The sequence below is a fragment of the Quercus suber genome, unplaced genomic scaffold, assembly GCF_002906115.3.
Source record: "Quercus suber isolate HL8 unplaced genomic scaffold, Cork oak 2.0 scaffold_2, whole genome shotgun sequence".
In the NCBI taxonomy this organism is placed as follows: domain Eukaryota; kingdom Viridiplantae; phylum Streptophyta; class Magnoliopsida; order Fagales; family Fagaceae; genus Quercus; species Quercus suber.
Window position 1 is genome coordinate 2,993,608 of NW_027069469.1, and position 25,147 is coordinate 3,018,754.

At 32.3% G+C, this 25,147-nt stretch overlaps 2 protein-coding genes and 1 non-coding gene across 3 annotated transcripts; 1 reads left to right on the forward strand and 2 right to left on the reverse strand.

The window, feature by feature from the left end:
• Positions 1-11,045: 11,045 nt before the first annotated feature.
• Positions 11,046-14,867, forward strand: LOC111991620 (E3 ubiquitin-protein ligase At1g63170). The gene is made up of 5 exons (XM_024023411.2): positions 11,046-11,802; positions 12,683-12,802; positions 12,909-13,041; positions 13,885-14,049; positions 14,368-14,867. Exons 1-5 carry the CDS (start codon positions 11,216-11,218, stop codon positions 14,542-14,544), a joined length of 1,182 nt encoding a protein of 393 aa, XP_023879179.1. The 5' UTR covers positions 11,046-11,215; the 3' UTR covers positions 14,545-14,867.
• Positions 14,868-19,223: 4,356 nt separating this feature from the next.
• On the reverse strand, positions 19,224-19,294 carry TRNAG-GCC (transfer RNA glycine (anticodon GCC)). Its single transcript has one exon. It is a non-coding gene; the product is annotated as a tRNA-Gly (tRNA).
• Positions 19,295-21,399: 2,105 nt separating this feature from the next.
• Positions 21,400-22,246, reverse strand: LOC111991619 (BON1-associated protein 2). Its single transcript, XM_024023410.2, has one exon. The coding sequence runs from the start codon at positions 22,045-22,047 to the stop codon at positions 21,532-21,534; it is 516 nt and encodes a 171-aa protein (XP_023879178.2). The 5' UTR covers positions 22,048-22,246; the 3' UTR covers positions 21,400-21,531.
• Between the last annotated feature and the right edge of the window lie 2,901 nt (positions 22,247-25,147).

The window sequence follows — 25,147 nt, forward strand, 5'->3', positions numbered from 1 at the left end:
ACATATACAACATAGTATAACACATCGCGTTTGATAATATTGTCCATTTAACATGGTATCAGAGCTAATATTTAACATTGATCTAGTTGATATGGTCGTTCTAGTTATCCAGCTGAGACCTATTAAATTTTCAAAATTTTAATCCACTCCCCCATAATCAAAATTTCTCTAAAGTAGAGACTATGTTCAAAAATGTTAGGGAAGTGGATCAAGATTCGCTACAAATTCTTAATTCCAAGGTTGCTTCTCAATAGGATAACTAGTAAATAAAATCATTTCTGGTGAGGGGTTGCATTTTCCATTGGTGCATCGTATTCATGTTGTATTGAAGTATAGATATACACCTAATTTGATCTATTTAGTAATTATGTTAAAATACCTCAATTTAACATGACTCGTTTATTAAGCAAATTAACATTACAAGACCCACACACGTAATAGATTTAATAAACAATGAAATGAACAAAGAGCAATGACGTAGAGACGTGAACGAATATTATGTATAGACAATATTTGTCTATACACAAGTGTTTCTAAAGAGTTCTTGCAAATTTGTCCCAATTATACAATAATAAAAAAATTTACGAGTGATAGCTATGAGAATTCTTGTAAATTTTTATAATAATGGAAAAATTATGTCCTAAAAAAACATTTTATATAGAAATACTATTTATACACAATGGAGTATGTGCCCTATGGCCTTTCAATAGGTATATTTGGAGAGAGAGACACCTCAATTGGTTCAAGAATTAAAATTTGTTTCATGGCCCTCACTAGCCGTTTGAGACAAGAAATTCTCAAAATTTTGCAAGCAGTTTCTGTGAGTGAGTCTTTCACTCTACTCAAGTGAGCTTTGATTAGTCGACAATTACTTGGGCGACCTGTTAGGCATGCTTCAAGCAAATGTCTATTTGCCTCCACTTGATTGTGCCTATCAAGTTTGTTTGAGCAGACTTCTCTCTGCTCAAATCCACTCAAGCAGGTTTGTGTCCTCTTGAAATTTAGTTGAATTGCACTTTTTGTTTGCTTATCAGTATTTAAATAGTGTCGTCAAAACTAAACCCACATAAACAAAAAATAAAAAAATTTATTTCTTAAAATTCTCTCCGTTATTTTGATTTTCTTAACAAAATTATTTACACATTTTACAACCTACATTGGTATTTATTTGTAAACAATTTGTATTGAGTGGTATGATCCATTTCAACCCATTTAATAGACATGTTGTATTGAGCTGACACTGATGCAATCCATTTCAACCTATTTTAAGAATATAACCTCTCTCTCTCTCTCTCTCTCTCTCTCTCTCTCTCTCTATATATATATATATATTTACATTTAAACCATTTATGATAATTTTGCTATATTATAATTTTTTAAAATAGTATAATGAATAACTTCTTATACAAGTACAATCATAATAAATACTTATCAATAACTACTGTAATTATGAAACTTTATATTAAGTGTGTGTTTGGGTAGAGAAGAAAAATTAAAATTATTTCATAATTCAGCTTACTTTTGCTACTATTCATGGGCCTCACTGCAATTTTTGGCACTATTCATGGGAACCCCTATATTATTTCAACTAATTTTTACTTTTATCTATAGTACTTTCAGTAAAATAAATAATATCCAAATACACCCTAAGACATAAAAATAAAAGAAAAATAAAATAAATTATATTTTATTAAACTTTATTATATAACTTGTCTCATATTGCAGGAATCCATTTCCAAGTCAATTGCAGAACCAACTGTATCATCATTCACAAATCTATATATCTATATATATATATATAATAATAGGTGAAGCAGAGAAAAACTCAAATTGCAATTCCAAATTAGAACTCTAATTTTGTGCCACGTGTCTACGTCTATGTGGCGATCAGTTCATAATTATCCTTCCAATTGTTCAATTAGAATATGAAATTGAAGTTGAATTATGTGGCTAAATGTCTGTAGGCCCATTCTTATTAAAACCACTTCTATGTATCGAGTCAAGTGAGTTACTGTGCTAATTAAGTTATTTATTTATTTATTTATTTTGCAGTCAAACGTGAAAACCAAAGAGACTATTTTTATACCCAATGAAATCACTGATTTCACTAGAGACGGGGAGGGAGAGAGTCTTAGAGATTTCTTTGGAAACTTTCATTTAATTCTTTTAATAATGATTGTTTTCTCCTTTGGTTCAGACCTGCCAAGTCCAAGCACTGCAGCATTTGTGATCGCTGTGTTGTTCGCTTTGACCATCATTGTGGATGGATGGTAAAATATCAAACTATTTTGTTTATTATTTTTTAATAGTTTGTAGTGAGCTGGTTTGTTTTTTAATTGTTAACTATTACTTTCAATTTCTACTTAGCTCTTCATTGGTGTAGAATAATTGTATAGGGGAGAGAAACATTGGCTACTTTATGGCTTTTCTTTTGTGGTGAGTAATATCTTATTCGCAATAGAGCTTATACTTTCTAGATATATGCTATGGTAAATAGCCTCATCTGGCTACATAAAATAGTTCATTATTTTAGTTAGTGCCTCCTTCTTAGAAGATGTTGATAATGAGGGGTAGCAAATCTATCTCTACAGCTAATGTTATGAGATGGGCCTTTGAACAAAGCTTTAATTTTCTTCTGTTTGGAAATTTGACCATTTAATCCTCATGTCCAAGATTTTGAGGTGATTAGGAAAAAAAAGACATACTTTCTATGCTATATAAAACTTTTGAAATTCATGGCACAGTAGTGGAGAAGTTCTTTTTTTTTTTTTTTTTTGGTAAGAAGAATAATATCATTAAAAACTATGCAGAACCAACTGTATCATCATTCACAAATCTATATATCTATATATATATATATATATATAATAATAGGTGAAGCAGAGAAAAACTCAAATTGCAATTCCAAATTAGAACTCTAATTTTGTGCCACGTGTCTACGTCTATGTGGCGATCAGTTCATAATTATCCTTCCAATTGTTCAATTAGAATATGAAATTGAAGTTGAATTATGTGGCTAAATGTCTGTAGGCCCATTCTTATTAAAACCACTTCTATGTATCGAGTCAAGTGAGTTACTGTGCTAATTAAGTTATTTATTTATTTATTTATTTTGCAGTCAAACGTGAAAACCAAAGAGACTATTTTTATACCCAATGAAATCACTGATTTCACTAGAGACGGGGAGGGAGAGAGTCTTAGAGATTTCTTTGGAAACTTTCATTTAATTCTTTTAATAATGATTGTTTTCTCCTTTGGTTCAGACCTGCCAAGTCCAAGCACTGCAGCATTTGTGATCGCTGTGTTGTTCGCTTTGACCATCATTGTGGATGGATGGTAAAATATCAAACTATTTTGTTTATTATTTTTTAATAGTTTGTAGTGAGCTGGTTTGTTTTTTAATTGTTAACTATTACTTTCAATTTCTACTTAGCTCTTCATTGGTGTAGAATAATTGTATAGGGGAGAGAAACATTGGCTACTTTATGGCTTTTCTTTTGTGGTGAGTAATATCTTATTCGCAATAGAGCTTATACTTTCTAGATATATGCTATGGTAAATAGCCTCATCTGGCTACATAAAATAGTTCATTATTTTAGTTAGTGCCTCCTTCTTAGAAGATGTTGATAATGAGGGGTAGCAAATCTATCTCTACAGCTAATGTTATGAGATGGGCCTTTGAACAAAGCTTTAATTTTCTTCTGTTTGGAAATTTGACCATTTAATCCTCATGTCCAAGATTTTGAGGTGATTAGGAAAAAAAAGACATACTTTCTATGCTATATAAAACTTTTGAAATTCATGGCACAGTAGTGGAGAAGTTCTTTTTTTTTTTTTTTTTTTGGTAAGAAGAATAATATCATTAAAAACTAGAAAGCAGAAATACAACGATCAAAAGCCACCCCAGCAGAATTTAGACTAAGTAACAAGAAGACTTCCATTGGGGGTTCTAAGAAAATGACAAAATCTTGGGAAAGCAAAGCCCCCTTCTAGCCAGTGCATTGGCGCATTTATTCGCCTCTCGATAGCAGAGAAGTTCCAAACTATTTTCTTAACTTCCGTTCCAAATTTTAAATAGCGTCAATCAGTGAGAAGTTTCCTTGATGTTTCTTCCATATTTTTGTATCAATTATTGTAACTTTATTTGAGATGTAAGGCAATATGTTGTATATGTTTGTTCTTCTCTGATTTTTATTTTAAGATTGTTTTTCAGGTTCTATTTATTTAATGATTTGCAGGTATTTCCTTCTCTGCATATATGGAGCAATTACCATTGGGCTGATTCTTGCTGGACGATTAAAAGAATTAAGAGTTATATATATTCTAACTGGTAAAATTCTGATTTGCATTATATAATTTCAAGTTTATGGCTCAGATGCATCTAAGCCTAAATGTGACATCTTTTTCCCTGTTTATTTGTTGCAGTTTATAATGGTGTAGAAAATTCTTTTTTAAGTTTAGCTCCACATGTTGTATAGGTGAGTGCTCTATTTCCCTACTTTTTCTGTCATGATTTGATATCTCTAGATTCCTCCTCAACTACAGGTCCACTATGAAGAAACTTAAAGGAAGAATAATCTTTACCTGCTTTAAGGGCATATTTGAATTCTTCTCTAGCCACCTAGCACCTCCCCCTCATAAGTTCTTAGTGGAGGGTGAGGTCATGGGTTTAAGACCCACTGGGTGCAATAAAAAAAAAAAGTTTCAATAAAGGTTTACTGTTGTCATGCTGATAATTGATGATTAATGGCATTGAAAATTCTTTTCATAGTTTAGCTCCACATGTTGTATAGACGAGTAAGTTTTTTCTTGATTTTGCAGTCAAATTTGAAATCCAAAGAGGCTATTTTTATACCCAATGAAATCATGGATTTTACAAGAGACAGGGGGAGGGAGAGAGTCGTAAGGCACTATGAATGAGAGATTAAGGACCACCACCATGTTAGACCATCTCCCACCTTCAACCCAGCCTCTTGCCACCAATATATACTACCTGAACCACTATTGATACAGGTATCTTTAAACAATAAAATTGGTATCAAATATGATTTAGGTTTTGTTATTTTGGGTTGATTTTTATTAATTTAGGTATTTGGGTTATTGTTTTGATTAAGCTTGAACGACGAAGTAATAAAGGGCATGATCAAATACGTTTGAAACCCATTTAGCTTAGGGTTGACAGCTATTGAAGGTATTGTCGAATTTTCTCTGCTTAAACGTGGTTTGGTTGTCATCCTATGTGATGTTCTTTTCTTCTTCTTCTTCTTATTTCAATTCATTCACTGAATTTATTTAGTTTATTTATTTATTTATTTATTTTTATATATCATTTGTTTTTAAATTCCTTTTGATTTTGGTGTCTTCTTTTTTTCTTCAAATTTTCCTATCTACTGGTTTTGGTGTCAATGTTAACTTTCTAATTTAATGAATACTCCAAACTGGATTGAGTATTGCACGCTAACTATTTGATTTGTATTACCCTTTTCTTATTATAATTATGATTGTTGTTTGGAATGTAAAATTGTATTATTTTATTTTTCTATTTGTCTACAAGGGACAAGAACGAGGCGCTCCATACATATAGTAGAACTCTTGCAAAGGTGTATTTCTACCCTCTTTTGTGAAACTTTATTTCTTCTGCCATCGCACCGCCAGAGCCATTATTGGGTAGGTTCCTTTGACTCTCTATTGATTCAATTTTAATGTCATTTATCATTGATTTATTTCAAGTGTAGATTCCCTATGAGATCTCGACTGCACTTTTTGTTAATATTTCTTTATTTATTTCTGGGTTTGTAGGTGGAAAGGCCAAGCCGTTGGGACAACCCAAAGTTCAAGAAGAATGGGTAAGATTAGGTCTATTTTTCCCTTTATTGAAATCCTATGAATTTAGACCTAACTAAGCTTTTTAAACATGAATAAACTCATGATTAATAATATATTCATTCCCGTGCAGTAGCACGGGTTACATACTAGTACACCATAATGTTTGAGTTTGATTTTTATATTAGATAAGCCAATAATTAAGTTTATTTATTGAGCTTGAATTGTTCACAAACAATTTGACTAGTTTAGTGGGGGAGAAAAATACTATTCTCAAACTAAAAAAAATAAAATAAAATAAAAAATAAAATAAAAAATAAAAAAACAACCACCACAATAACAACAACAACAACCTAGAGGTTTCTGGTACGGTGGTCCCTCAATATTCATAACTAAAATACAATTTATGTGATAATTAGACAATGACATGACGGATGGCCAAAAAAGATGGAAAAGAAAAAGGGACATATAATTACAATGATAATTCATACATGTTTGTTCTCAAGTCAGAAAAAACTATACCAAAATAACAGGAATGGTCACAAATATTATAATAAGAGCCAACATGAGGTCACTTCTTCTTCAACTTCAAGTTCCAACATATGCATCCCACATCCAAGAAACAGAGACGACGAAGAGCCAAAAACATGGGGTCCCTTTATCCCGAATTCCAGTCTGGTCCCTCTCACAATTTACTGTCTGAGAGAGGACCACTTGTTATAATTTTTCAATCAACTTTGGCGGGAAGTTTTTTTTTTTGGTGTCAAAGTTGGCGGCGAAGACATTATGAGACGAGAAAGATGGCAAGGTACAAATGTCAATAATAAAACACAAGTTCCAGCAGTATATTTCTTTATGGTTCTCTGTTGTCGTACTCGTACGTTTTGGCATCTTTTCCCTGTTAATTTATGTCACGTAGTTCACACTTTGACAGTTCACATATTCATTATTTCATCAGCAATATTAATAACACAACAATTTAAACAATTTTTGCCTCAATTTGACATAAATTATGGTGATGTAAACCTTACTAAAATCATTATTTTTTTTTTCATCATTTACAACTCGTCATATGTTGAATTCGACAAGTTATGACAAAAATTGTGTAAATTGTTGTGCAAATTGTTATGCCTTAGCATTTTTCTTATCCCTTTCACAAATCACACTCATTGCGCGTTTTTGTCTTCAACTTCCTAAGACTTTCTTCGTGTTTACTGTAAAGTATTCGACAGTTCAAGGAAAGTGATGATACACTCGCTTTTGATCCAATTCTTGTTCCACACGATATTAATCAACTTTACTAAGATAATGTTTTTTAATCACTTGACAATAACGAGGCATTGTTGATAAATTTTATCATTGAAAAATCATGGAGGTATGTCGTGTGTCATAGTTCCGTTGTACAAAGTAGGCAAGTACCAGCACATTGATGCATACAGATAGGCTTTTATTCCAATAGAATTTTCCACTATTTCAAGCAGAATATGACTTTGACTATTATGCAAGGCACATATAATTAATTGAAACGTGAAATGCAATTTGTCTTTAACTTGAGATCTAAAGCTTAATTATTTATTTTAATAATCTAAAAAAGGAATGAAATAAAAATAACGCAATTGATTAAAAAAAGAAAATTGTTTGTGATGAAACTAGAAGTGTCAATTCGGGTTAGCGTGTCGGATTCGTGTCGTGTCGAGGTAAGGGTATTCGACTAAATGACTTAACTCTAACTCAACCTATTTAATAATCGTGCCATGATCCTTCAACTCTAACTCGACCTACTAATGAGGCGGTTTGACTTGACCCAACCCACTTGACACTCTTAATAAACAAGTTGTGTTGGGTTGACAAGAATGTGACACAACCAATTTTAACTTACTTAATATTAAATATAGCATCCATATAGAAATAAATATTTTTTACATCCCAAAAGTAGTGCATACACTTCAAGTCTTCAATCCGCATTCAAAATAATATAGTTCAATTTCCAATTATATTAAGGTACGTAAAATTTGTAAAGTTTCAATTTCCAATTATACTTGTAAGTTTTTTTATAATTACTAACTTTTCAATTTAAATTTAAAATATAAGTTGGATATAAAAGGTATTTGACAAATTTAAAATAAAATGAATATTTGTTTGTTATACAAGTTAAATAGGTTGTGTTAAATGGGTCATTTTAGGCTGACACAAATAATTTGACATGTCAAATGTGTCTATTACAGGTCATGCGAGTTGACCATCTTATGACTTATTTCTTATCGTATTGCTTTGGAGTCAACTCGTTTATGACCCAAACCCGCTAAAGCCCAACTTTAACATGCAAAAACTCATGTCGTGTTCGCGAGTTAGGTCGAACATTGACACCCCTAGATGAAACTCGAATAGATTAGCCATAAGTCTTAAGTGGAACTTTGGAAGATCTGCAAAACCCAAAAAAGGGAAAGCTTGTGGTTAATATTGGTGTGGTACTGGTTAAAACTTCTTCAATGCCTAAATCAACACTCACATATGTTGTGAGTTCCAGTTAGCTTAATTAGTAAAGTCTATAATGGTTGAATAAAAGATTTGGGGTTTAATTCCTGTTTACACCAAAAATTGATTAGTGTATTAGTTTGATAATAAAGAGCTATTATCAGGAACAGACACCATAAGTTGAAACTCTCTCAAAAAAAAAAAAAAAAAAAAAAAAAAAAAAAAAAAAACCTCACATGTGTTATGTAATAATCACAAGTGTTTCTAGGTACATCATCCCCTTCGTTCCATTAGTTTGAGCATGGCTTATTTCCTACATAGTGTGTTAACTCACATGTTCCAAGATACGCGCCTTCCCCAATAGGGAGGTCATCCATCATTAGGGTGTTTCTCGTCATGACAATGTCAGTCATCGATTTTGGATTTGGACAAGGGTTTGGGATGATTCAGATTGAGCCATATTGCATAAATACACCATACAAGATACAAGATTTTTGTATTGCCTTACATATGATTAGTGTAAGGATTTAGACCCCTAGAAAACACAATATGTAACCTAATTTATTAGCCAAATAGTTACTTAAATTAATTGTTTAAATTTAGGTTAAACATTCATCACGTGTATCAAACACAGGAGAAAAGTAAATAACATAAGATGTGATGACCCAGAAAAACCAATGAAACAACTTGTTTCAAGGTAAAAACTTGGAAGGAATGATTCCAAGAGAACAATCCACTATATCAAATTGAGATTTATAGTCAAGAATACCAATTCGTAGTAAATCTAACTACAGTTACCAAATTGAGCTTTGAACTCCTCAGACTTTTTTGACGTGGATTTGCTCTCACATGAACTTCCAGTTCATGCTTTAGATCTCCCACATAGACCTATAGTCTATGACTCCAAAACCACCCTTGAAAGTTTAGATTTCTAGCATGACTAGTGATGACAGCAATTTCTACAACATTGGATCTTGAGTTTCTTCAAAGAATAACACCGATAGAAGATTTTAGAGAGTTTTGGGTAGAAAAACCCTAGATCTATAATAGGAGGCACAAGAAGCACTCTACTCTCTCTTTAAAACATGCCTTAGGATTTCTTTTAAATACTATGTGAATTAGATATGAAACCCTAATTATTTAATGAGCTTAATGAGCTGTTGGGCCAAAATTAAAATTTTGTAGAAACACAGTTCAATCAATCAAGATTGGCATGTTCATGAACTTGCAACTTCCTTGTTCTTGTATTCTAACTTGCAAAACCTTGAGCATTGTTTAATATACTATATAGACTCTATGATCTAACCTAGACAAGTTTGTGCTCATGGTTTGCCAAATGTTTTAAACTTTTTGAACCTAACAATCTTCTCCTTGGACAATCTGTGACAAAACTTACATACAAAATTAAATGCTCAAATACAAGAACAACTTTATTACAATAAAATGTCCAAATACATCACAAATCTTAATCTAAAACTTCTAACTCAAAAGTTACAAGGAAAGGCAAAAGATCTTGATTGAAATGTACCCGTCTTTCCTGAAATGCTCAAAAAATCACATCAATGCATGTGTTGAAATAAAGACAAATAAATAATATGAATCACGATGCTTTAAAATTCTGCAGAAACGCAGTTTGACCAGTCGAACTGTTTTCTCAATTGGTCGAGACTGACATATTTCAAATTCCTAAACCTGCAGCTTCCTTGTTCTTGTATTCTGACTTGCAGCACCTTGAGCATTGTTTAATATGCTCTGTAGACTTTATGATCTATACCTAGATAAGTTTGTGCTCATGGTTTGCCAATTGTTCTAAATTTTTAGAATCTAACAATTAGCACTATCATATGGCACAATTGCTTTTAGATGTTTCTAATTTTTATTTATTTACTTTTTAGATATGTTTAGTATCCTGACCATTTGGATGAATTTATTTACCTCTATAATCTATAATATATAAAATTGAAGATGTTTTAACTTCTTATTTACTTCTAATATTTTGCTTCACAAGCCTTTGAGGTTTCAAAATTTTACATGTCATTATTATAAAATATAATATTTAAATTTGTATTTTATATTAAACCCTCCATTAGATTTTTTTTTTTGATGTGACTCTATTAAAATCTTGTCTAATTCTATTATATTTTAAACACTCCATTAAAATCTTGCAATGTTATATTTATTTTTTAAATGATAAAAAAAATAATTCCATATAAATACACGATCATTTATATGAATAATTAATACATTTTTTTCCATAGTTTTTTTTAGTAAAATAAAAATATAGTTTTTTTTAGTAAAATAAAAATCATATATATATTTGTTGCACAAGTATTAATTATGTATTTACTTTGTAAATAAGATAAATTCATTGGGACGAACATGTGTTTATATATATATATATATTGATAAGAACATGTGTTTATATGTTATAAGTTATTTTCATTAGTTTATTTTACTTCAAGAAAGTTAAAAAAAAAAAAAAAATTTGGTTAAAAAAAAGTTGTATTTCTCTTTTGGGATGAACACAAGTGGAATTTCACCCAACCAAACGGACAAGATAAAAAAAATACAAAATGGAGAGGTTATAAATGCAAAAGTCATTGGACAATTTAATTATGACAAAACTGTGGCCAATAGCAAATGGTAACTGGTTAATAACACAGTATTATGCACTAATCTCTCCCTACACTCACGGATCAGAATATCTACTCTGTCCAACCCACCGTGAACGTCAATTAGAGCCTAAATTATCTTTTTTAAAAAAAAAAAAAAAAAGAAAAAAAGAAAAGAAATCCACCAATCCCATCGTTTCAAATTCCACTCTCGTCAAAATCTCAACCCCAACCAGCCAAAACAAAATTCCGACAATTTCAAAACCTCAATTTGTCCGAAACAAAAAATTCAAAACCTCGTCAAAATGCAAGACTCGAACACACAACCGCCTCGTTCTTCTTTGTCCGAGGCTGCCCTGGACGCGTCGCCGCTCCTCGGGCACTCTTTAACCGACAGCCTAATCCGGAGCCGCCGGTTCATCCGTCGAACACCGCCGCCTCTGCGAGGCGCCGCTCGGCTCCTCCGCCGCGCGAGTGGGCGGCGCATGATGCTCCGGGAGCCGTCGGTTAGGGTGAGGGAGAACGCGGCGGAGCAGTTGGAGGAGAGGCAGAGCGACTGGGCGTACTCGAAGCCGGTTTTGGTTTTGGATATGCTTTGGAACTTTGCGTTTATTGGGGTCGGGTCGGTGGTGTTGGGGCTGAGCGTGGAGGAGAGGCCGACTGTGCCGTTGAGGGTGTGGGTCGTTGGATACGTGGTGCAGTGTTTGTTTCATATGGGGTGTGTGATCGTTGAGTATAAGAAACGATGCGAGGCGCGTTTGATGGGATTGGAAGGAAGTGGGGTTTGGGAAAGTGGTGCGGATTTGAATTTGAATTCGAGTTCCACTTCTGGGTCTGGGAGTGATGGTGAAGATTATGGGATTGAGAATCGACAGGCTGAGGAAGAAACCAGGTTAGACTTTTTGACAACGTTGTCCTTGTTGTTTTTTGTTTTTGTTTTTGTTTTTGTTTTTTTTTTTTGTTTTTGTTTTTGTTTTGTTTTGTTTTGTTTTGTTTTTTTTTGTTGTTGTTGTTATTTGCTTCGATATATCTTTTGTTTAACGTGGGGCTTGGTGAAAAATTCATTTTGCATTGAGAAAATTTGTTGACAACCTTTAATGTTGTTTGGGGAAGTAGTAGATGGAAATGGTTTATGGGATTTGGGTGCTGTGTTATATGAAGTGGGTAGATATGCCATTTCTTTGCAATTTTCTGTTACTCATGGTTGCTACTATGCACAGGAATGAATTAAATTGTGAATTTTACTATATTAAATAATAATATATAAAGGAATGGTATTTGGGCCGATTTGGAGATCTTATTTACAGGATGGCAGTTAAGCATAAAAGGTTTGAGCAGAGCAGAGCACAGTTATTAAACGTTGTATGAAAAATTGAATGCTGTTATAAACTAAACAATGCTGTATCTTATCTACTTGGTAGTTTCAAGGGCTATGAGAAAAGGAAGTGAGACCTGGATGAGAGTGTACAGTTCACTTTATCTATTAGCTTCTTTTATAGCTGTGCAGTCTGCTCGTTTAATTTTGTGTGACACTTTTGAGTAATTAATTTAGACTTTTCAGTAATCAGGATTTGGTTTCTGCACTATCCATTTCTAAAATGAAACATCTTCCCCCTCCCCCGCCATCCCAAATGCAAAGTTGAAGTGGAATACATTCTCTGAGCATATTGTTGAAAATGTCGTTATGCTTCATATTATTAAGCTATAGAAGTAAACATTATTTGCTTATATCTAATAGAAATGTATGTGGATAAAACTGAATGCTTTGGCAGTGTTGTGAAGCATCTTGAGTCAGCAAATACGATGTTTTCATTTATCTGGTGGATCGTTGGATTCTACTGGGTAACTGCTGGAGGTCAAACTTTGACACGTGATTCACCTCAGCTTTACTGGTGCGTGTAAATAGGTTTTCTTGGATTCAGCAGCTTCTTTGAGCATTTATCTTCTTAGCTTTCCTTTTCTATTTTTTTATTGCTTATGGATGGGTCTATTTTGCAGGCTTTGTATTACATTTCTTGCTTTCGATGTTGTCTTTGTTTTGATATGTGTCGCCGTTGCATGTCTCGTTGGAATTGCTGTTTGCTGCTGTCTGCCATGCATAATCACAATCTTGTATGTTGTGACGGATCAGGTAGAAAATGATGAATGCTTCCATTATATTCACACAATTTAGTCTAATTTTTCAATCGAACTTGTAACCTTCAGTTGGTGTTTGTAAAATTCTAATTGCTATTCTGGTTGTGAAATGGTAGAACTTTTAATAGAATTGAATGGCCAATCCACATGTTCACAAACCCTTGTTAGGATACTTGTACGATTTGATGATTGTTAGAAAATTTTCCTCATGTTCTTGTTTCATGATAGAAAATTTTCATATAGGTGGAGCTTTTCTTAACTTCCTCTTTGAGTATGAGGAATATTCACAATAGAAAGTGTACTATGTATTAGGTGGGTTTCTTTTTTTGGTGTGTGTGTTTGTGTCTGATCAGTCTGAAGAAAGCATTCCGTCTAAATCAAAATCCTAGTGGTTATGTGTGTTTGTTTCATTAGTTGCAAACTGAACTTAATTCTCCCTTATGTTTTTCACTTTTTCTTTTTGGAGTCAGTTTTTGGAATATTTATTTAGATTTTATTGCAAGATTCACTCTACTTGCTGCATTCCAATGCATTGGGATCTTTTAAACAAAGAATTATGTCAAATTGAAAGGATTATTCTGAATTAAAGTTTGAAGGATGCCCTGGAAAGGCATGATGGATGGGACACATTTAGTTAACATTGTTGTTTGAAGCAGGGGATATCATTCCTTGTGGTTCATTGTGATGAGGTTCTAATTACTGAGTTTGACCATAAGGGATCTATGTTTTAATTTTGCTTGGGCACTCACAAATTTATGTATGAATATGTATTCTTCCATCCACACTAGGCATTGGGTATTTCACATGTGACCTCATTTCATCTTTTATATGTGAACAGGAAGGAGCAACAGAGGAGGAAATTGATCAATTCCCAAAGTACAAATTCCGAAACATAAGTGATTTTGAGAAAGTTAATGGTGAGATTCAAGAATCTTTTGGAGGAATGATGATTGAGTGCGACACAGATACTCCCATTGAACGTGTTCTGTCCCAAGAGGATGCTGTAAGTTACAATTTGTGGTTTATATATGTCTAATATTTTGAATACGTCTTGTATGTCATCCTTGAAAATAGCTTCACAACTGACAAAAAGGGTTGGGCTTATGGCTATTTTTTCTGAATAATACTATTTTAAAAATCATTTTGTTAATTAGGAGTTGGGACTGTTTTGAAAGTATTTGGAGATGTGGTCTTTTTTAAATCTCATCTCTGAAAGGGTCTGGAACTCATCTCTTGATGGAACCTAAAGTGACTTGGTGAATAGGAGAATTATATCTCGAAATTTCACTTTTGACACTTTTGTTTTTTGGGTTCATCTTAGGAATGCTGCATTTGCCTTTCTTCCTATGATGACGGAACTGAACTGCGTGAACTCCCTTGCAATCACCATTTCCACTGCATTTGCATCGACAAATGGTTACACATCAATGCCACCTGCCCTCTTTGCAAATTCAACATTTTGAAGCCTGTCAACCAAAGTGGTAGTGAGGATGTATAGAAAACAAGCTTCTCAACCAAGTGCTGATCAGATCCATCTTTTATAGCATGAGCATGTGCGTGTCTCTCGTGCACACTTGGTGTGCTGATACGCATCCTTGACCTTACTTGCTGTAAGTGACCTTGCTAATGTATCTTCCATGTATTGGTGTATATGGGTTTTTATATATATGTTATGTATAAGCAGTCTTGCATGTTTCCACGATAATTGTAAAGATGACAGTTCTTTTGAGTTGTAATGCTAAATATTTTGGAACTTAGGTTGTGTTTGGAAACAGATTATAAAGCCAGCTTATTTTACTATTTAGCTTATTTATGGTACTATTCATGGGTTTCACTGAACTGTTTTAGCTAGCTTTTACTTTTATCTACAGTACTTTTAACAAATAGTTTTCAGTTTCAGCTAAATAAGCTGTTCTCAAATGGACCTTTAATCTTATAAATGCTGGGAAAAAAAGGAAAAAGAAAAGGAAAAGCCTTTTACTATTACAGAACCTTTCCTGCTGTAGCATGTGCGTGTGTTTCAATTCCTATACTACTGCTGATTGAGCATTTGAGCTTCATCCAGTAGAAACTTGGACCAGGTAAGAATCGAGGTCCGCTGCGTGTTAGGAAATCCTGGATATGTTGGCATTTGTCAAAAGGAATTTTAGGCTTAACCAATAAGAAACTTTCTTTGCGCGCGCGCACACACCCATATATAACGGAAAACTTAAAAGCTCTTTTTTTTTAAGAAGACTAGTATTGACTGCACATGCAAGGGATGTGCTAGCCAGTATAACGATTGAAATTAAGCTTAGAAATAGAATTTATTTATAATTATTTAATTATTGAATTGCTTAGAAATTATACTATTAAATGTTTCAAAATATTTGGATCTATTGCTAAATTTATGGTTACTTTCAATATAGTCACTAGTATCTCAGCCCTGTCCTCATCACTTTCTCCCAAAGCTCTCTATAGCAGTCATTAAAAAAAAAAGAAAAAGAAAAAAAGAAGAAGCTCTCTATCACACTCTAATTAAGTTTCTATCAACACAGAACTACTAATAGACCAGAATCTATCAAAAAGCTTAAAGATTACTTATCCAAGTTAATATTATAGTTTCTATTACAATACTGGTATTAAATTTTGTGGTAATACTCATATTTAATTTTTTAAATCAGCTCAACTTCTCAAGAACAAACTAAAAAAAATTACTTTCAAAGATTATGTTGAAGTGCATGCTTGAAGCAAAATCATACTTTCAAATTTCAATGATTATGTTGAAGAGTACTTGTATACCAATTTTTTTTTTTGGTTGTGTAAGTATATATATATATATATATATATTGTGTTAACCAAACTAGTGGTATTCTAATGCTATTGGTTCATGCCTTATAAAGTGCTAGGAGGAAGGAAACCCTTCCAATATGAGACAAAGAGCAAAAATTGCTTAAGGAATACTCATGAGTTTCCTTAGAGCAAAAAACTCTCCCATAATAAAAGGATCACATATATATATATATATATATTTTGTTGTATTTTTCCCAAATGTTATTTTCAAATTTTACTGTGAAGGATCACATACATAGACAATGTGTTATTTGTTATATTAAGTAAATAATATAATTTTTTATACTATATTTATGTCAAAATCTAAATGTAGGAAAAAAAAGTTTGATAAATTAACTACAATAATAATGTTAGATCATATTAGACTATATACAAAAAAGAGCTTCAATATCACAAGTGTAGTTTATAGTGAATACTCATGAGTTTCCTTAGAGCAAAAAACTCTCCCATAATAAAAGGATCACATATATATATATATATATATTTTGTTGTATTTTTCCCAAATGTTATTTTCAAATTTTACTGTGAAGGATCACATACATAGACAATGTGTTATTTGTTATATTAAGTAAATAATATAATTTTTTATACTATATTTATGTCAAAATCTAAATGTAGGAAAAAAAAGTTTGATAAATTAACTACAATAATAATGTTAGATCATATTAGACTATATACAAAAAAGAGCTTCAATATCACAAGTGTAGTTTATAGGGATGAGTATATACCATGTATAAATAGAGGCCTAAAATAATGAATATATCCATATTTAGACATTTGAAATACAAAAGGGAAGACAAAATTGATACATAATTGAGTAAGGCAGCACAATCTAAAGAAGAAGCAATCATGATTTTTATTTTTATTATTTTTTTTTTCTCTCTGTGATCCCTAACAGTGAGGTAATTTAGGTGATAAATTTGGGAGAAAAAATTGACTTCTATGTGTATATGGATAAGTAAAAAAACATGTATGGCGGTAAAATCTAGAGAATAAGCAATCATGATTCCCTTTTTTTTTAATCTCTTTGAACCGTAACAGCGAGCTAATCCAGGTGATAAAATTGGGAGGAAAATTTGAATTTTGTGTGTATATGGATAAACAAAAAACATGTGAGCAAAAAGACAAAATGCCTTCCTCTTTTCCCTCTTTCTTCTCTTTTTCTGTCGGTTGGCTCATAGCTGACTTTTTTTATTTTTTCATCTCTGTCCCTCAACGTGTTCTCTATTTGTGTCTATCAACAAGGTTAGTAGCTGAACAAAATTAGAACAAAGAGATAAAGAAAACTACAGTTCTGATTGCTGCAGAATAAAATTTAAAAGACAAAGTACCCATCAAAACTGACTAACAGCAGAAGATAGAGCAAGAAACATCTACAATTGACAACAAAAGGACTAAAAAGGGCCCCATTTTTTTTAATAGCTCACACATGAAGTTAGGAGCAACATAGTAAAGTAGGAAACGGGAAACCTCTAGAACTGATGAGGAAAAGACCAAAAAGGAGTCCACTTCTTTTTAGCTCAAACATACACTTAGCAGCAACACATTAATTTTAGCATTATAAAATTGCAGCTGCCGTTTAAGTCATGCTTGTATCGTTTTGTCAAACACAAACACCTCAACTATCATTTTTTATATAGATTATAGATGACGGTATTTTGGGAACTTCCATAAAAGGAAAACGAGGCATTTAAATGAATTTTTTTTTTTTGAAAAGAATAAGAAATATAAACCAGTAGATATATGATAAGGTTTGCTGCGTGTTAGGAAATTATGTACGTGGACATGCTTTAATATATATATATATATATTAAGGTAAGAACTTGCAGATGAATTGACACTTTCTCAAGTACAGAGTGCCTGAGGAACTGGGGGCGAAAATGTTCAAGTTGCGGAGTTAGCAACATATTATAATTATTTCTTAAAAAAAAAAAACTTTTATAAATTAAGTATAAGGCTTAGTGTTTTTTAATTGATCATATGACTTTTGTGATGGAATACATAATAAATGTTGGCTAATAATGTTGTAATAGTAACGAACTTAGTAATAATATTGTAATATAAACAAAAATGGGTAAAAATGATGTAGACCAATTAGAATAGATCATGTCAATGGTAGTGAAATAAATTGTAAAAAAAAATGTTATGTTACTAGTATAATATCATTATTCTCTCCCAGCGTGTGCATGCGTGTATATATATAAGGTAAAAATGATGTAGACCAATTAGAATAGATCCAGTCAACGGTAGTGAAATAAGTTGTTAAATATTATGTTACTAGTATAATAGCATTATTCTCTCTTTCAGTGTGCTCCCCAGCTGCTATCGTGGCTTTTGAGGGGTCCCTTAGGCATGCCATGGCCTCAGCAGCCCACACGAGGTATGCCATGGCCTAGCCAGCGTGCATGCCACGGCCTTGGCTGCTTGCCCACGCAAGGCTGCCATGACCTTAGCTGCATGCCCAAGCTGGATTGCTATGGCCTAGGCTGCATGTACACGAGCTGTCATATATATATATATATATATATGGGTCGTGCTAACGAGTGCCTTAAGGGAACTCGTTAATAATTTATTTTATGAAAGTTTTGATATTACTTTTGTGAGAAATGAAAAAAACTGTCAAAATATTAACTTTTTTTTTTTTTTTTCATTTTCCATAAAAAATTTCTTTAAATAGATTATTAACTAGTACCTTAAAGACACTCTTTAGCGTTTCCCTATATATATTTATGAAGTATCTTGTACGGTTGTTATGACCAAATTGATAAAACTAGTATCTAATAGTGTAGTAATTAAGGAACCAAACCATTTCATCGTTAGGGAGTTTATCATGTCATCAAAGTCGGCAATTTTTATCATAAAGGAGTCTAGTTTTTAGATTAGAACGATATTATTAAATTGGGACTAGCTTGGATGGTTGGATTGGTGGCTCATTGAATTGGCACCTAAACTACTATTTTTCGAAATTTATATTATTTGTGCAATGAATTCGATCAAACGTGGTTATTGCCAACTGATTTGATTTTGGTGTTTACATCAATTGCATCAAATGAGTGTAACATCTTGTTTTAGTTTAAGCACCTAAAAAGCAGTACCATTTTGAATTACATTATTTATACAACTACATGATTATGATTGACAGTTTTGTTGTAAAATTTTCAACGCTTTGCGTCCCTTTGCTAAAGTTTATTTGCTGAAAAATGATTAAAATATAGTTATATTTAATTATTTATACCTAAAAATTACAAAGAAAAAAGAAAAAAGAAATAAAATTAAAAAGAAAAACACATTATGACACCCTAACAACACATCACATGGGCGCCGGATTTGTCATCGCAAAAACGATGCACCAGCCGGGAATCGAACCCGGGTCTGTACCGTGGCAGGGTACTATTCTACCACTAGACCACTGGTGCTTTGTTTGTTCTTTTTTAGCTAGATTCCATACTACTTCTCTAATTCTATGCCGGATATGAATTTTAAATGAGGAGGTATATTCGGCATGTCATAGAATCAAGTAGTTTAGAAACAATACAATCAGTTTTGATTATCTTTAATCTGGTGAAAATTTTAATTTAGAGAATTGATTCTCAATTTAAAACTATCATTCAGACTCCTAAACAAAAAACCAAATTTAAATTTGGTTATTTGAGAATTTTTTCCATTAAAAAAAAAGAGTTAAATTTTTTTTTTCGTTATATATATGGGCCCGTTTGGTTTGTGTTTTCAAACAACATTTTTTAATTTTTAAACAGCATTTCATGCATTTCAACACACTTTTTCACCTATACGTATTTCAAAAAACTACAAACAACAATTTTCAAACTACTCTACCAAACACCCCCATATGTTCTCAGTTCTCGCAAGAGACTAACTTTAAATTTGACATTTTTACGGACATTATCCTTTTGTTTTATATACTTATAGTTACTTACCAATTTATGTCGAAGGTGGTTTAGGATTTGAAAACCACATGGATATTGGAACATGCCAGCTGCAGAGACGCGCATTAGAGTAGGTTAATTTAAGTTGCTTGGCTGATCAATGTGTATCCTAGTATCTATTTAGAGGAAGGAGTTTTGGGTTTTTGGGTTTGTAAGATAATCCTATAGTTTAAAGCTACTCTTAGCATATATAGGGCTGGGAAAAGAGAGTTAATCTATTTGTGTCATGATTGGTAGCATTCAAAGCAGCTTTTGTATCAGAAACTTGGGCATAAGTTTTTATGGTACTATATATATCAGCTAGATAAGCTCCTGCATGATCTGAGCAACTGATATTAAATTAGAGCAGATTGCGTGAAGTTCAATTAGGGGAAAATGATGAAGCTGTTTTGGTTACTTGCAGCTAATGGAAAGTATAATTGTAGTGATACATGGGAAGGAATAAGAATAAAATTTCCATGGTCAGCTATCAGCTAATGGAAGCTGATTGGTATAAGAAACATATTCCTAAACGTGCTTTCATATGTTAGTACTTAGTTGACTATCAAAGGCAGACTTACAACAATTGGGAGAGGCTTGTGAAATAGGGGCTGCAATGGACATGTCTTTTGTATATGTACGTTATAGAAAGAAAAGAAGAAAAAGAAAAAAACCAGAGACCGTTTACTCTTTGAATGTCCCTACACTAGAAGACTCTTTGAAGGAAGTGCTGCAAAAGTGCCAATATGGAAGAGAAATTGGTAGCTGATGAATCAAATTGGCCAGTGAACAAACTTAGTTGCAGAGGGGGTTTAGAAAGCAAGTCCATAACTAGCCAAATAAAAGAACGAATGATGCAGCGTGAGGTTCCCACGGACGTAGAATTAAGCTCTCAATTGGACTCTCACCAAGGAAGTGAAGTGATGTTTGATATAAGGAGTTGATTGGCTACAAGTAGAAGAGTTGTTAATTGGATTTAAAATAGAGTTTTGCAACTTTGGGAGAATCACAGCTGATTTCATTTTGGAAACTTAATTGTACTTGCTATTGCAACTATTATCATGAGAAAATTATACCATGTTTTGGATATATGCAACTTCTCTCTCACAGCAGGTGAACCTCACATTATATATATATATGGGTCTGGTTAATGTGTGCCCTTAGAGCACACATTAAACTTTCTATTTTTGAAAATATTTTCTTGAAAATTGAAAAAATTGTCATTACTTTTTTAATTCTCGAGAAAACTTTTTTCAAAAATGAAAATTAAAGGCACACATTAGTAAAATCCTATATATATATATATATATCTTTTCTCTCACCTATGGTAGGTTCTACAGTGAGAATTTACTTAATGTTAGAGAAGATACATATACCCAAAACATAATATACTTTTCCATTGTCAAGTGCAAGTGCTATTGAACTTTTGTTTATAAAATTGTACGTAGGTCTACAATAGTTCTACTTTCTTCCTTAGCTCAACTTTAGCCGCTTGTTTTGGAATGATTTAAGTTTTTATTGTACTCTTTTTGTTGAATACGTATCATTGAAAAAACAGTTTCTCAAAAAAAAAAAAAAAAGATTATTAAAAAATAAAATAAAAAACCCTTAATTAAGATATTATTCAACTTAAAGTTGTAACTTCTAAACAAATTTTTCTGTGACAATTTGTATGTATATTCAATTAATCTTTTGAGAAGCACCAAATCCTTCAATATTTTCCAGGATAGTTAATTATACAAAACTGGAACCCCAGTCACAATCCCACCACCAAAATTCCTCTGCCCCCAAGCCACTCCCATCCCCAAGGGAATTCCCACCTCTGTCCTCGAACACGATGCGTATTCTGGGACCTTAACTCTCACAGAGATATTCACAATCCCATTCCTCTCGCCATTATGATCTCTCAACCTGTAACTCAAAAAATGCAAATAGCTCTCGGGCACGTACCCCCCAACAAAATCTGAGACCGGAATTCTTGCCGTCCCCACAGTTTTATCGCCCAACGAAGTCTTGCATTGAACCTCCAACGTTATAAACTGTGCATGCATCGACATGTCCACCACGAGTTTTTGGTTCCACTTTGGACAGCTCCCGCCGTCAGTATCCATATCTGTCCTGCGAGAGTTGTAAGAATCGGTTCGTACAACAACGAAAGCATTCTTCTTGATGGGTCTTCGATCATTTCGTAGGTCTTCCCCAGATATCACTGTGATTTCAACGGTACGGAATAACGTGCTTGCCATAATTAAGCGTGAATGAATAATAATGCACCTGAGGGTTGTAAACTTGTAATATTTGCGAGTTTTGGGAATTGAAAGGTTTTGATGAGATTGATAAGGTGCGAAAGGTGTGTTATTTATGTATAGAGTTTTTAGTTGAGAAGGGAAGGTTGAGAGAAAGAAGACAGAAAAGTAGAGGTGGTTTCAAAAACTGACCAAAGAACTAACACGGAAGATGAGTTTCACAGCGTTTTATAGACCGCGCCTTGTGGTTGTGGCCATGTGGGTACTAGAATCTTTTACAAATACTTTTTCGGAATGATCCTATGTGCGCGCGTGGAAACTGCATCGAAAGTCAATTTTGGCGTGTGAGCTGTGGAATTTTCTAGTCCTTTGCGGAGAACAATTCCAATCCCTTTTGACTCATGTTTTCATGTGTTAAGACAATTCCAAATATTGGTATAAATTAGTAAATTATTTCCTTTCTCCTTCTAAGTTGTTACCATTATTTGCTCTCGAGTTTTGTTTGTTACGCATACTTTATTGCATACACTTTTATACAAATTTGCACTAAAATTTTAGTATAATTTTTTGCGTGTGTAAAAAGATGTATGCAAGAAGATGTGTGAAACGAATATTTTTCTTCGCTCTTTAATATCCAGATTCAAAGAACCAAACTTGAATTTTCAATAAATGATACTATAGTTTTCCTTCCAACCACTTTAGAGGAAATTTTTCTTCGATTTATTAAGTGGCGGCTTAATTTAGAATTTGCATATAGTCAACATGTTAAAAGATTTAAGTAATTACATATATATATATATATATATATATATAGGCATAGTCAACATATTAAAGGATTTAAATATATTTTTGGTCTGACGAATTTAGCTTTTAAAGTGGTTGCTTTTAGTTCCCTAAAAAATGTGGTCAAACTAAAAATTGACAAGCTATCATTACATATAGACTAAAAGCTTGATTGTAGATCACACGACATTTAAAAGTAAGTCTAAAAACACAACAAGTTTTACAATATTTTTCAAAATTGCTGAGGTGACAGTAATTCGTGATTGGTATATACTAAAATCATGTTAGTGATACTCTCATATATAAATTTTACTCAAAAAAAAAAAGAAAAAAAAGAAAACTATTACAAAATTTTATTAGGTCTATACTCTTTAGTATAATTAGTGACTATAATGATCACTTAATTAAAACTTTAGGGACTAAAATTGTTTATGAACTAAATATTAAAGACCAACAATATATTTAATAACCAACAATAATTTAAGAGTTATCTGAACAAATAGTCATTTAAACCGTTTGCATAACAGGCTCCTCGCCTCCCCCAGTTTAATTTGAAGGAAAACTAAACTTTATCGTAAAACATATCTTAACATCTATATTATTATGTCGGAAAATTTCAATTTGGATTTGATCCACTCTTCGTCACATTTTCAACATTCCTTAATGAAATAATGATATCCTTGTCCATAAAATAATCCTATCATTATATAATTGTATGTTTTTGAAGAATTGCTAAATAAACATACATTAATATAGAAGACATATTGTTGGAAAATCTGGTTTTGCATTGTATACAAAACACGCAGGGAAAGCAACAAACATGAATCTATTTCATTCATGAGAGATAATATGTAATCTTGAATTCTAGAACAAAGAATAGAAAGCATACCTTGATGCAGTGAAATTCAAAAACAAGACTTAAGAATACCTCTAATCAACATCCCAATTCCACATGGTGCTCAAGATAAGTGGTCTCTCAATCAGTCTTTATGTACATTAATTCTAAAAAAAAAAATCTTCTTTTTCTCATTGTAGAGAAAAACTATTTTCTTTTCTATTCGTCGTACGTACATTCTAACTACCTTTGTAGTTACTTTATCTAATAACTTATTAAATAAAAACTAATTATATAATTGGGTTAGCCTTTTTGGGCCTACCCAATTGAGCTTTAGTTTGTGGTTTGAGATAGAACCAAAGGGAATAAATAAGACTCTAACTCTAATGGGTTTTGGATTTATCTGCCAACTCTTGATTAGTCCAAAGTTACCATTAATTATATTTAATACTACTATATAAATATAATTGCACTCTAGGTCTTATTAATAAATTATATCCCAAGACTCTAATGATATCATTTGACCCCTCCATGAAATATCTATAGTAAACAAAGTTATAATGAACTGTCACTTTGTAAACAACTATTTTATCATTGAATATCCTGTTTAATCTTTTAGTTATTCATATTTATTGAAATCTGATTTTAATAAATATAAACTTTAGTAACTCCTTACTAAAGTAGGCGCCTTGAATAACCAATTTCCATTAAATTTATTTCAAGGGGATATTTCGTGTCTCTATAAAAAGGGATTATGAATTCCATTTTGAGAATATGTATTCCTTCAACATTATGTGTAGTTACCTAACATACTGAGGTTTTGATTGTGAATATTATATCTCACTCCTGATATATCAAAGTAACCTATATTTCATGATTGGATTCACTATCCTCTCAGGATTGAGAGTCTATGAAATTAGAAGTCGTGAGATTAATTATTCATGTAACAGTTATTGATTGAATAATTAATCTTACAGCAATCCAGTTCAATATGTCTTAACACTTAAAGACACATCAACATATCAACTAAAAGTCTCCACTTCCATGATCAAGACAAATTATCTTAGTTAATGTGTTATAGTCTTCGCAGATGAAATGTCCAATTTCATCACCGACTACGAACTACGTTTTAATTTTGCAAGGAACTTGTGATTTATATATTCTATAACTAAATCACATATAATGCATTTCAAGGACTATAATAACGTCCCATTAATTTATTTATAAATAATCTTATATAATTAAACAATTTAATTATTTATGACATTTCAATAAATTGGATTTTAGGGCATAAACCCTAACACATATATCTACTAAAGTGTTAGTTTACAACTCTCTCCAATGCATTTCATATGTGAAAATAACTATGCGGCTAGTCAATGCAAACGTGAGAATTTACAAAATAGCAGGATATCGTATGTAACTAGTCTATACTCTATAGTTTTTGGCTTTTTGCAGATTGGGAATTCTTCCCTCACTTCT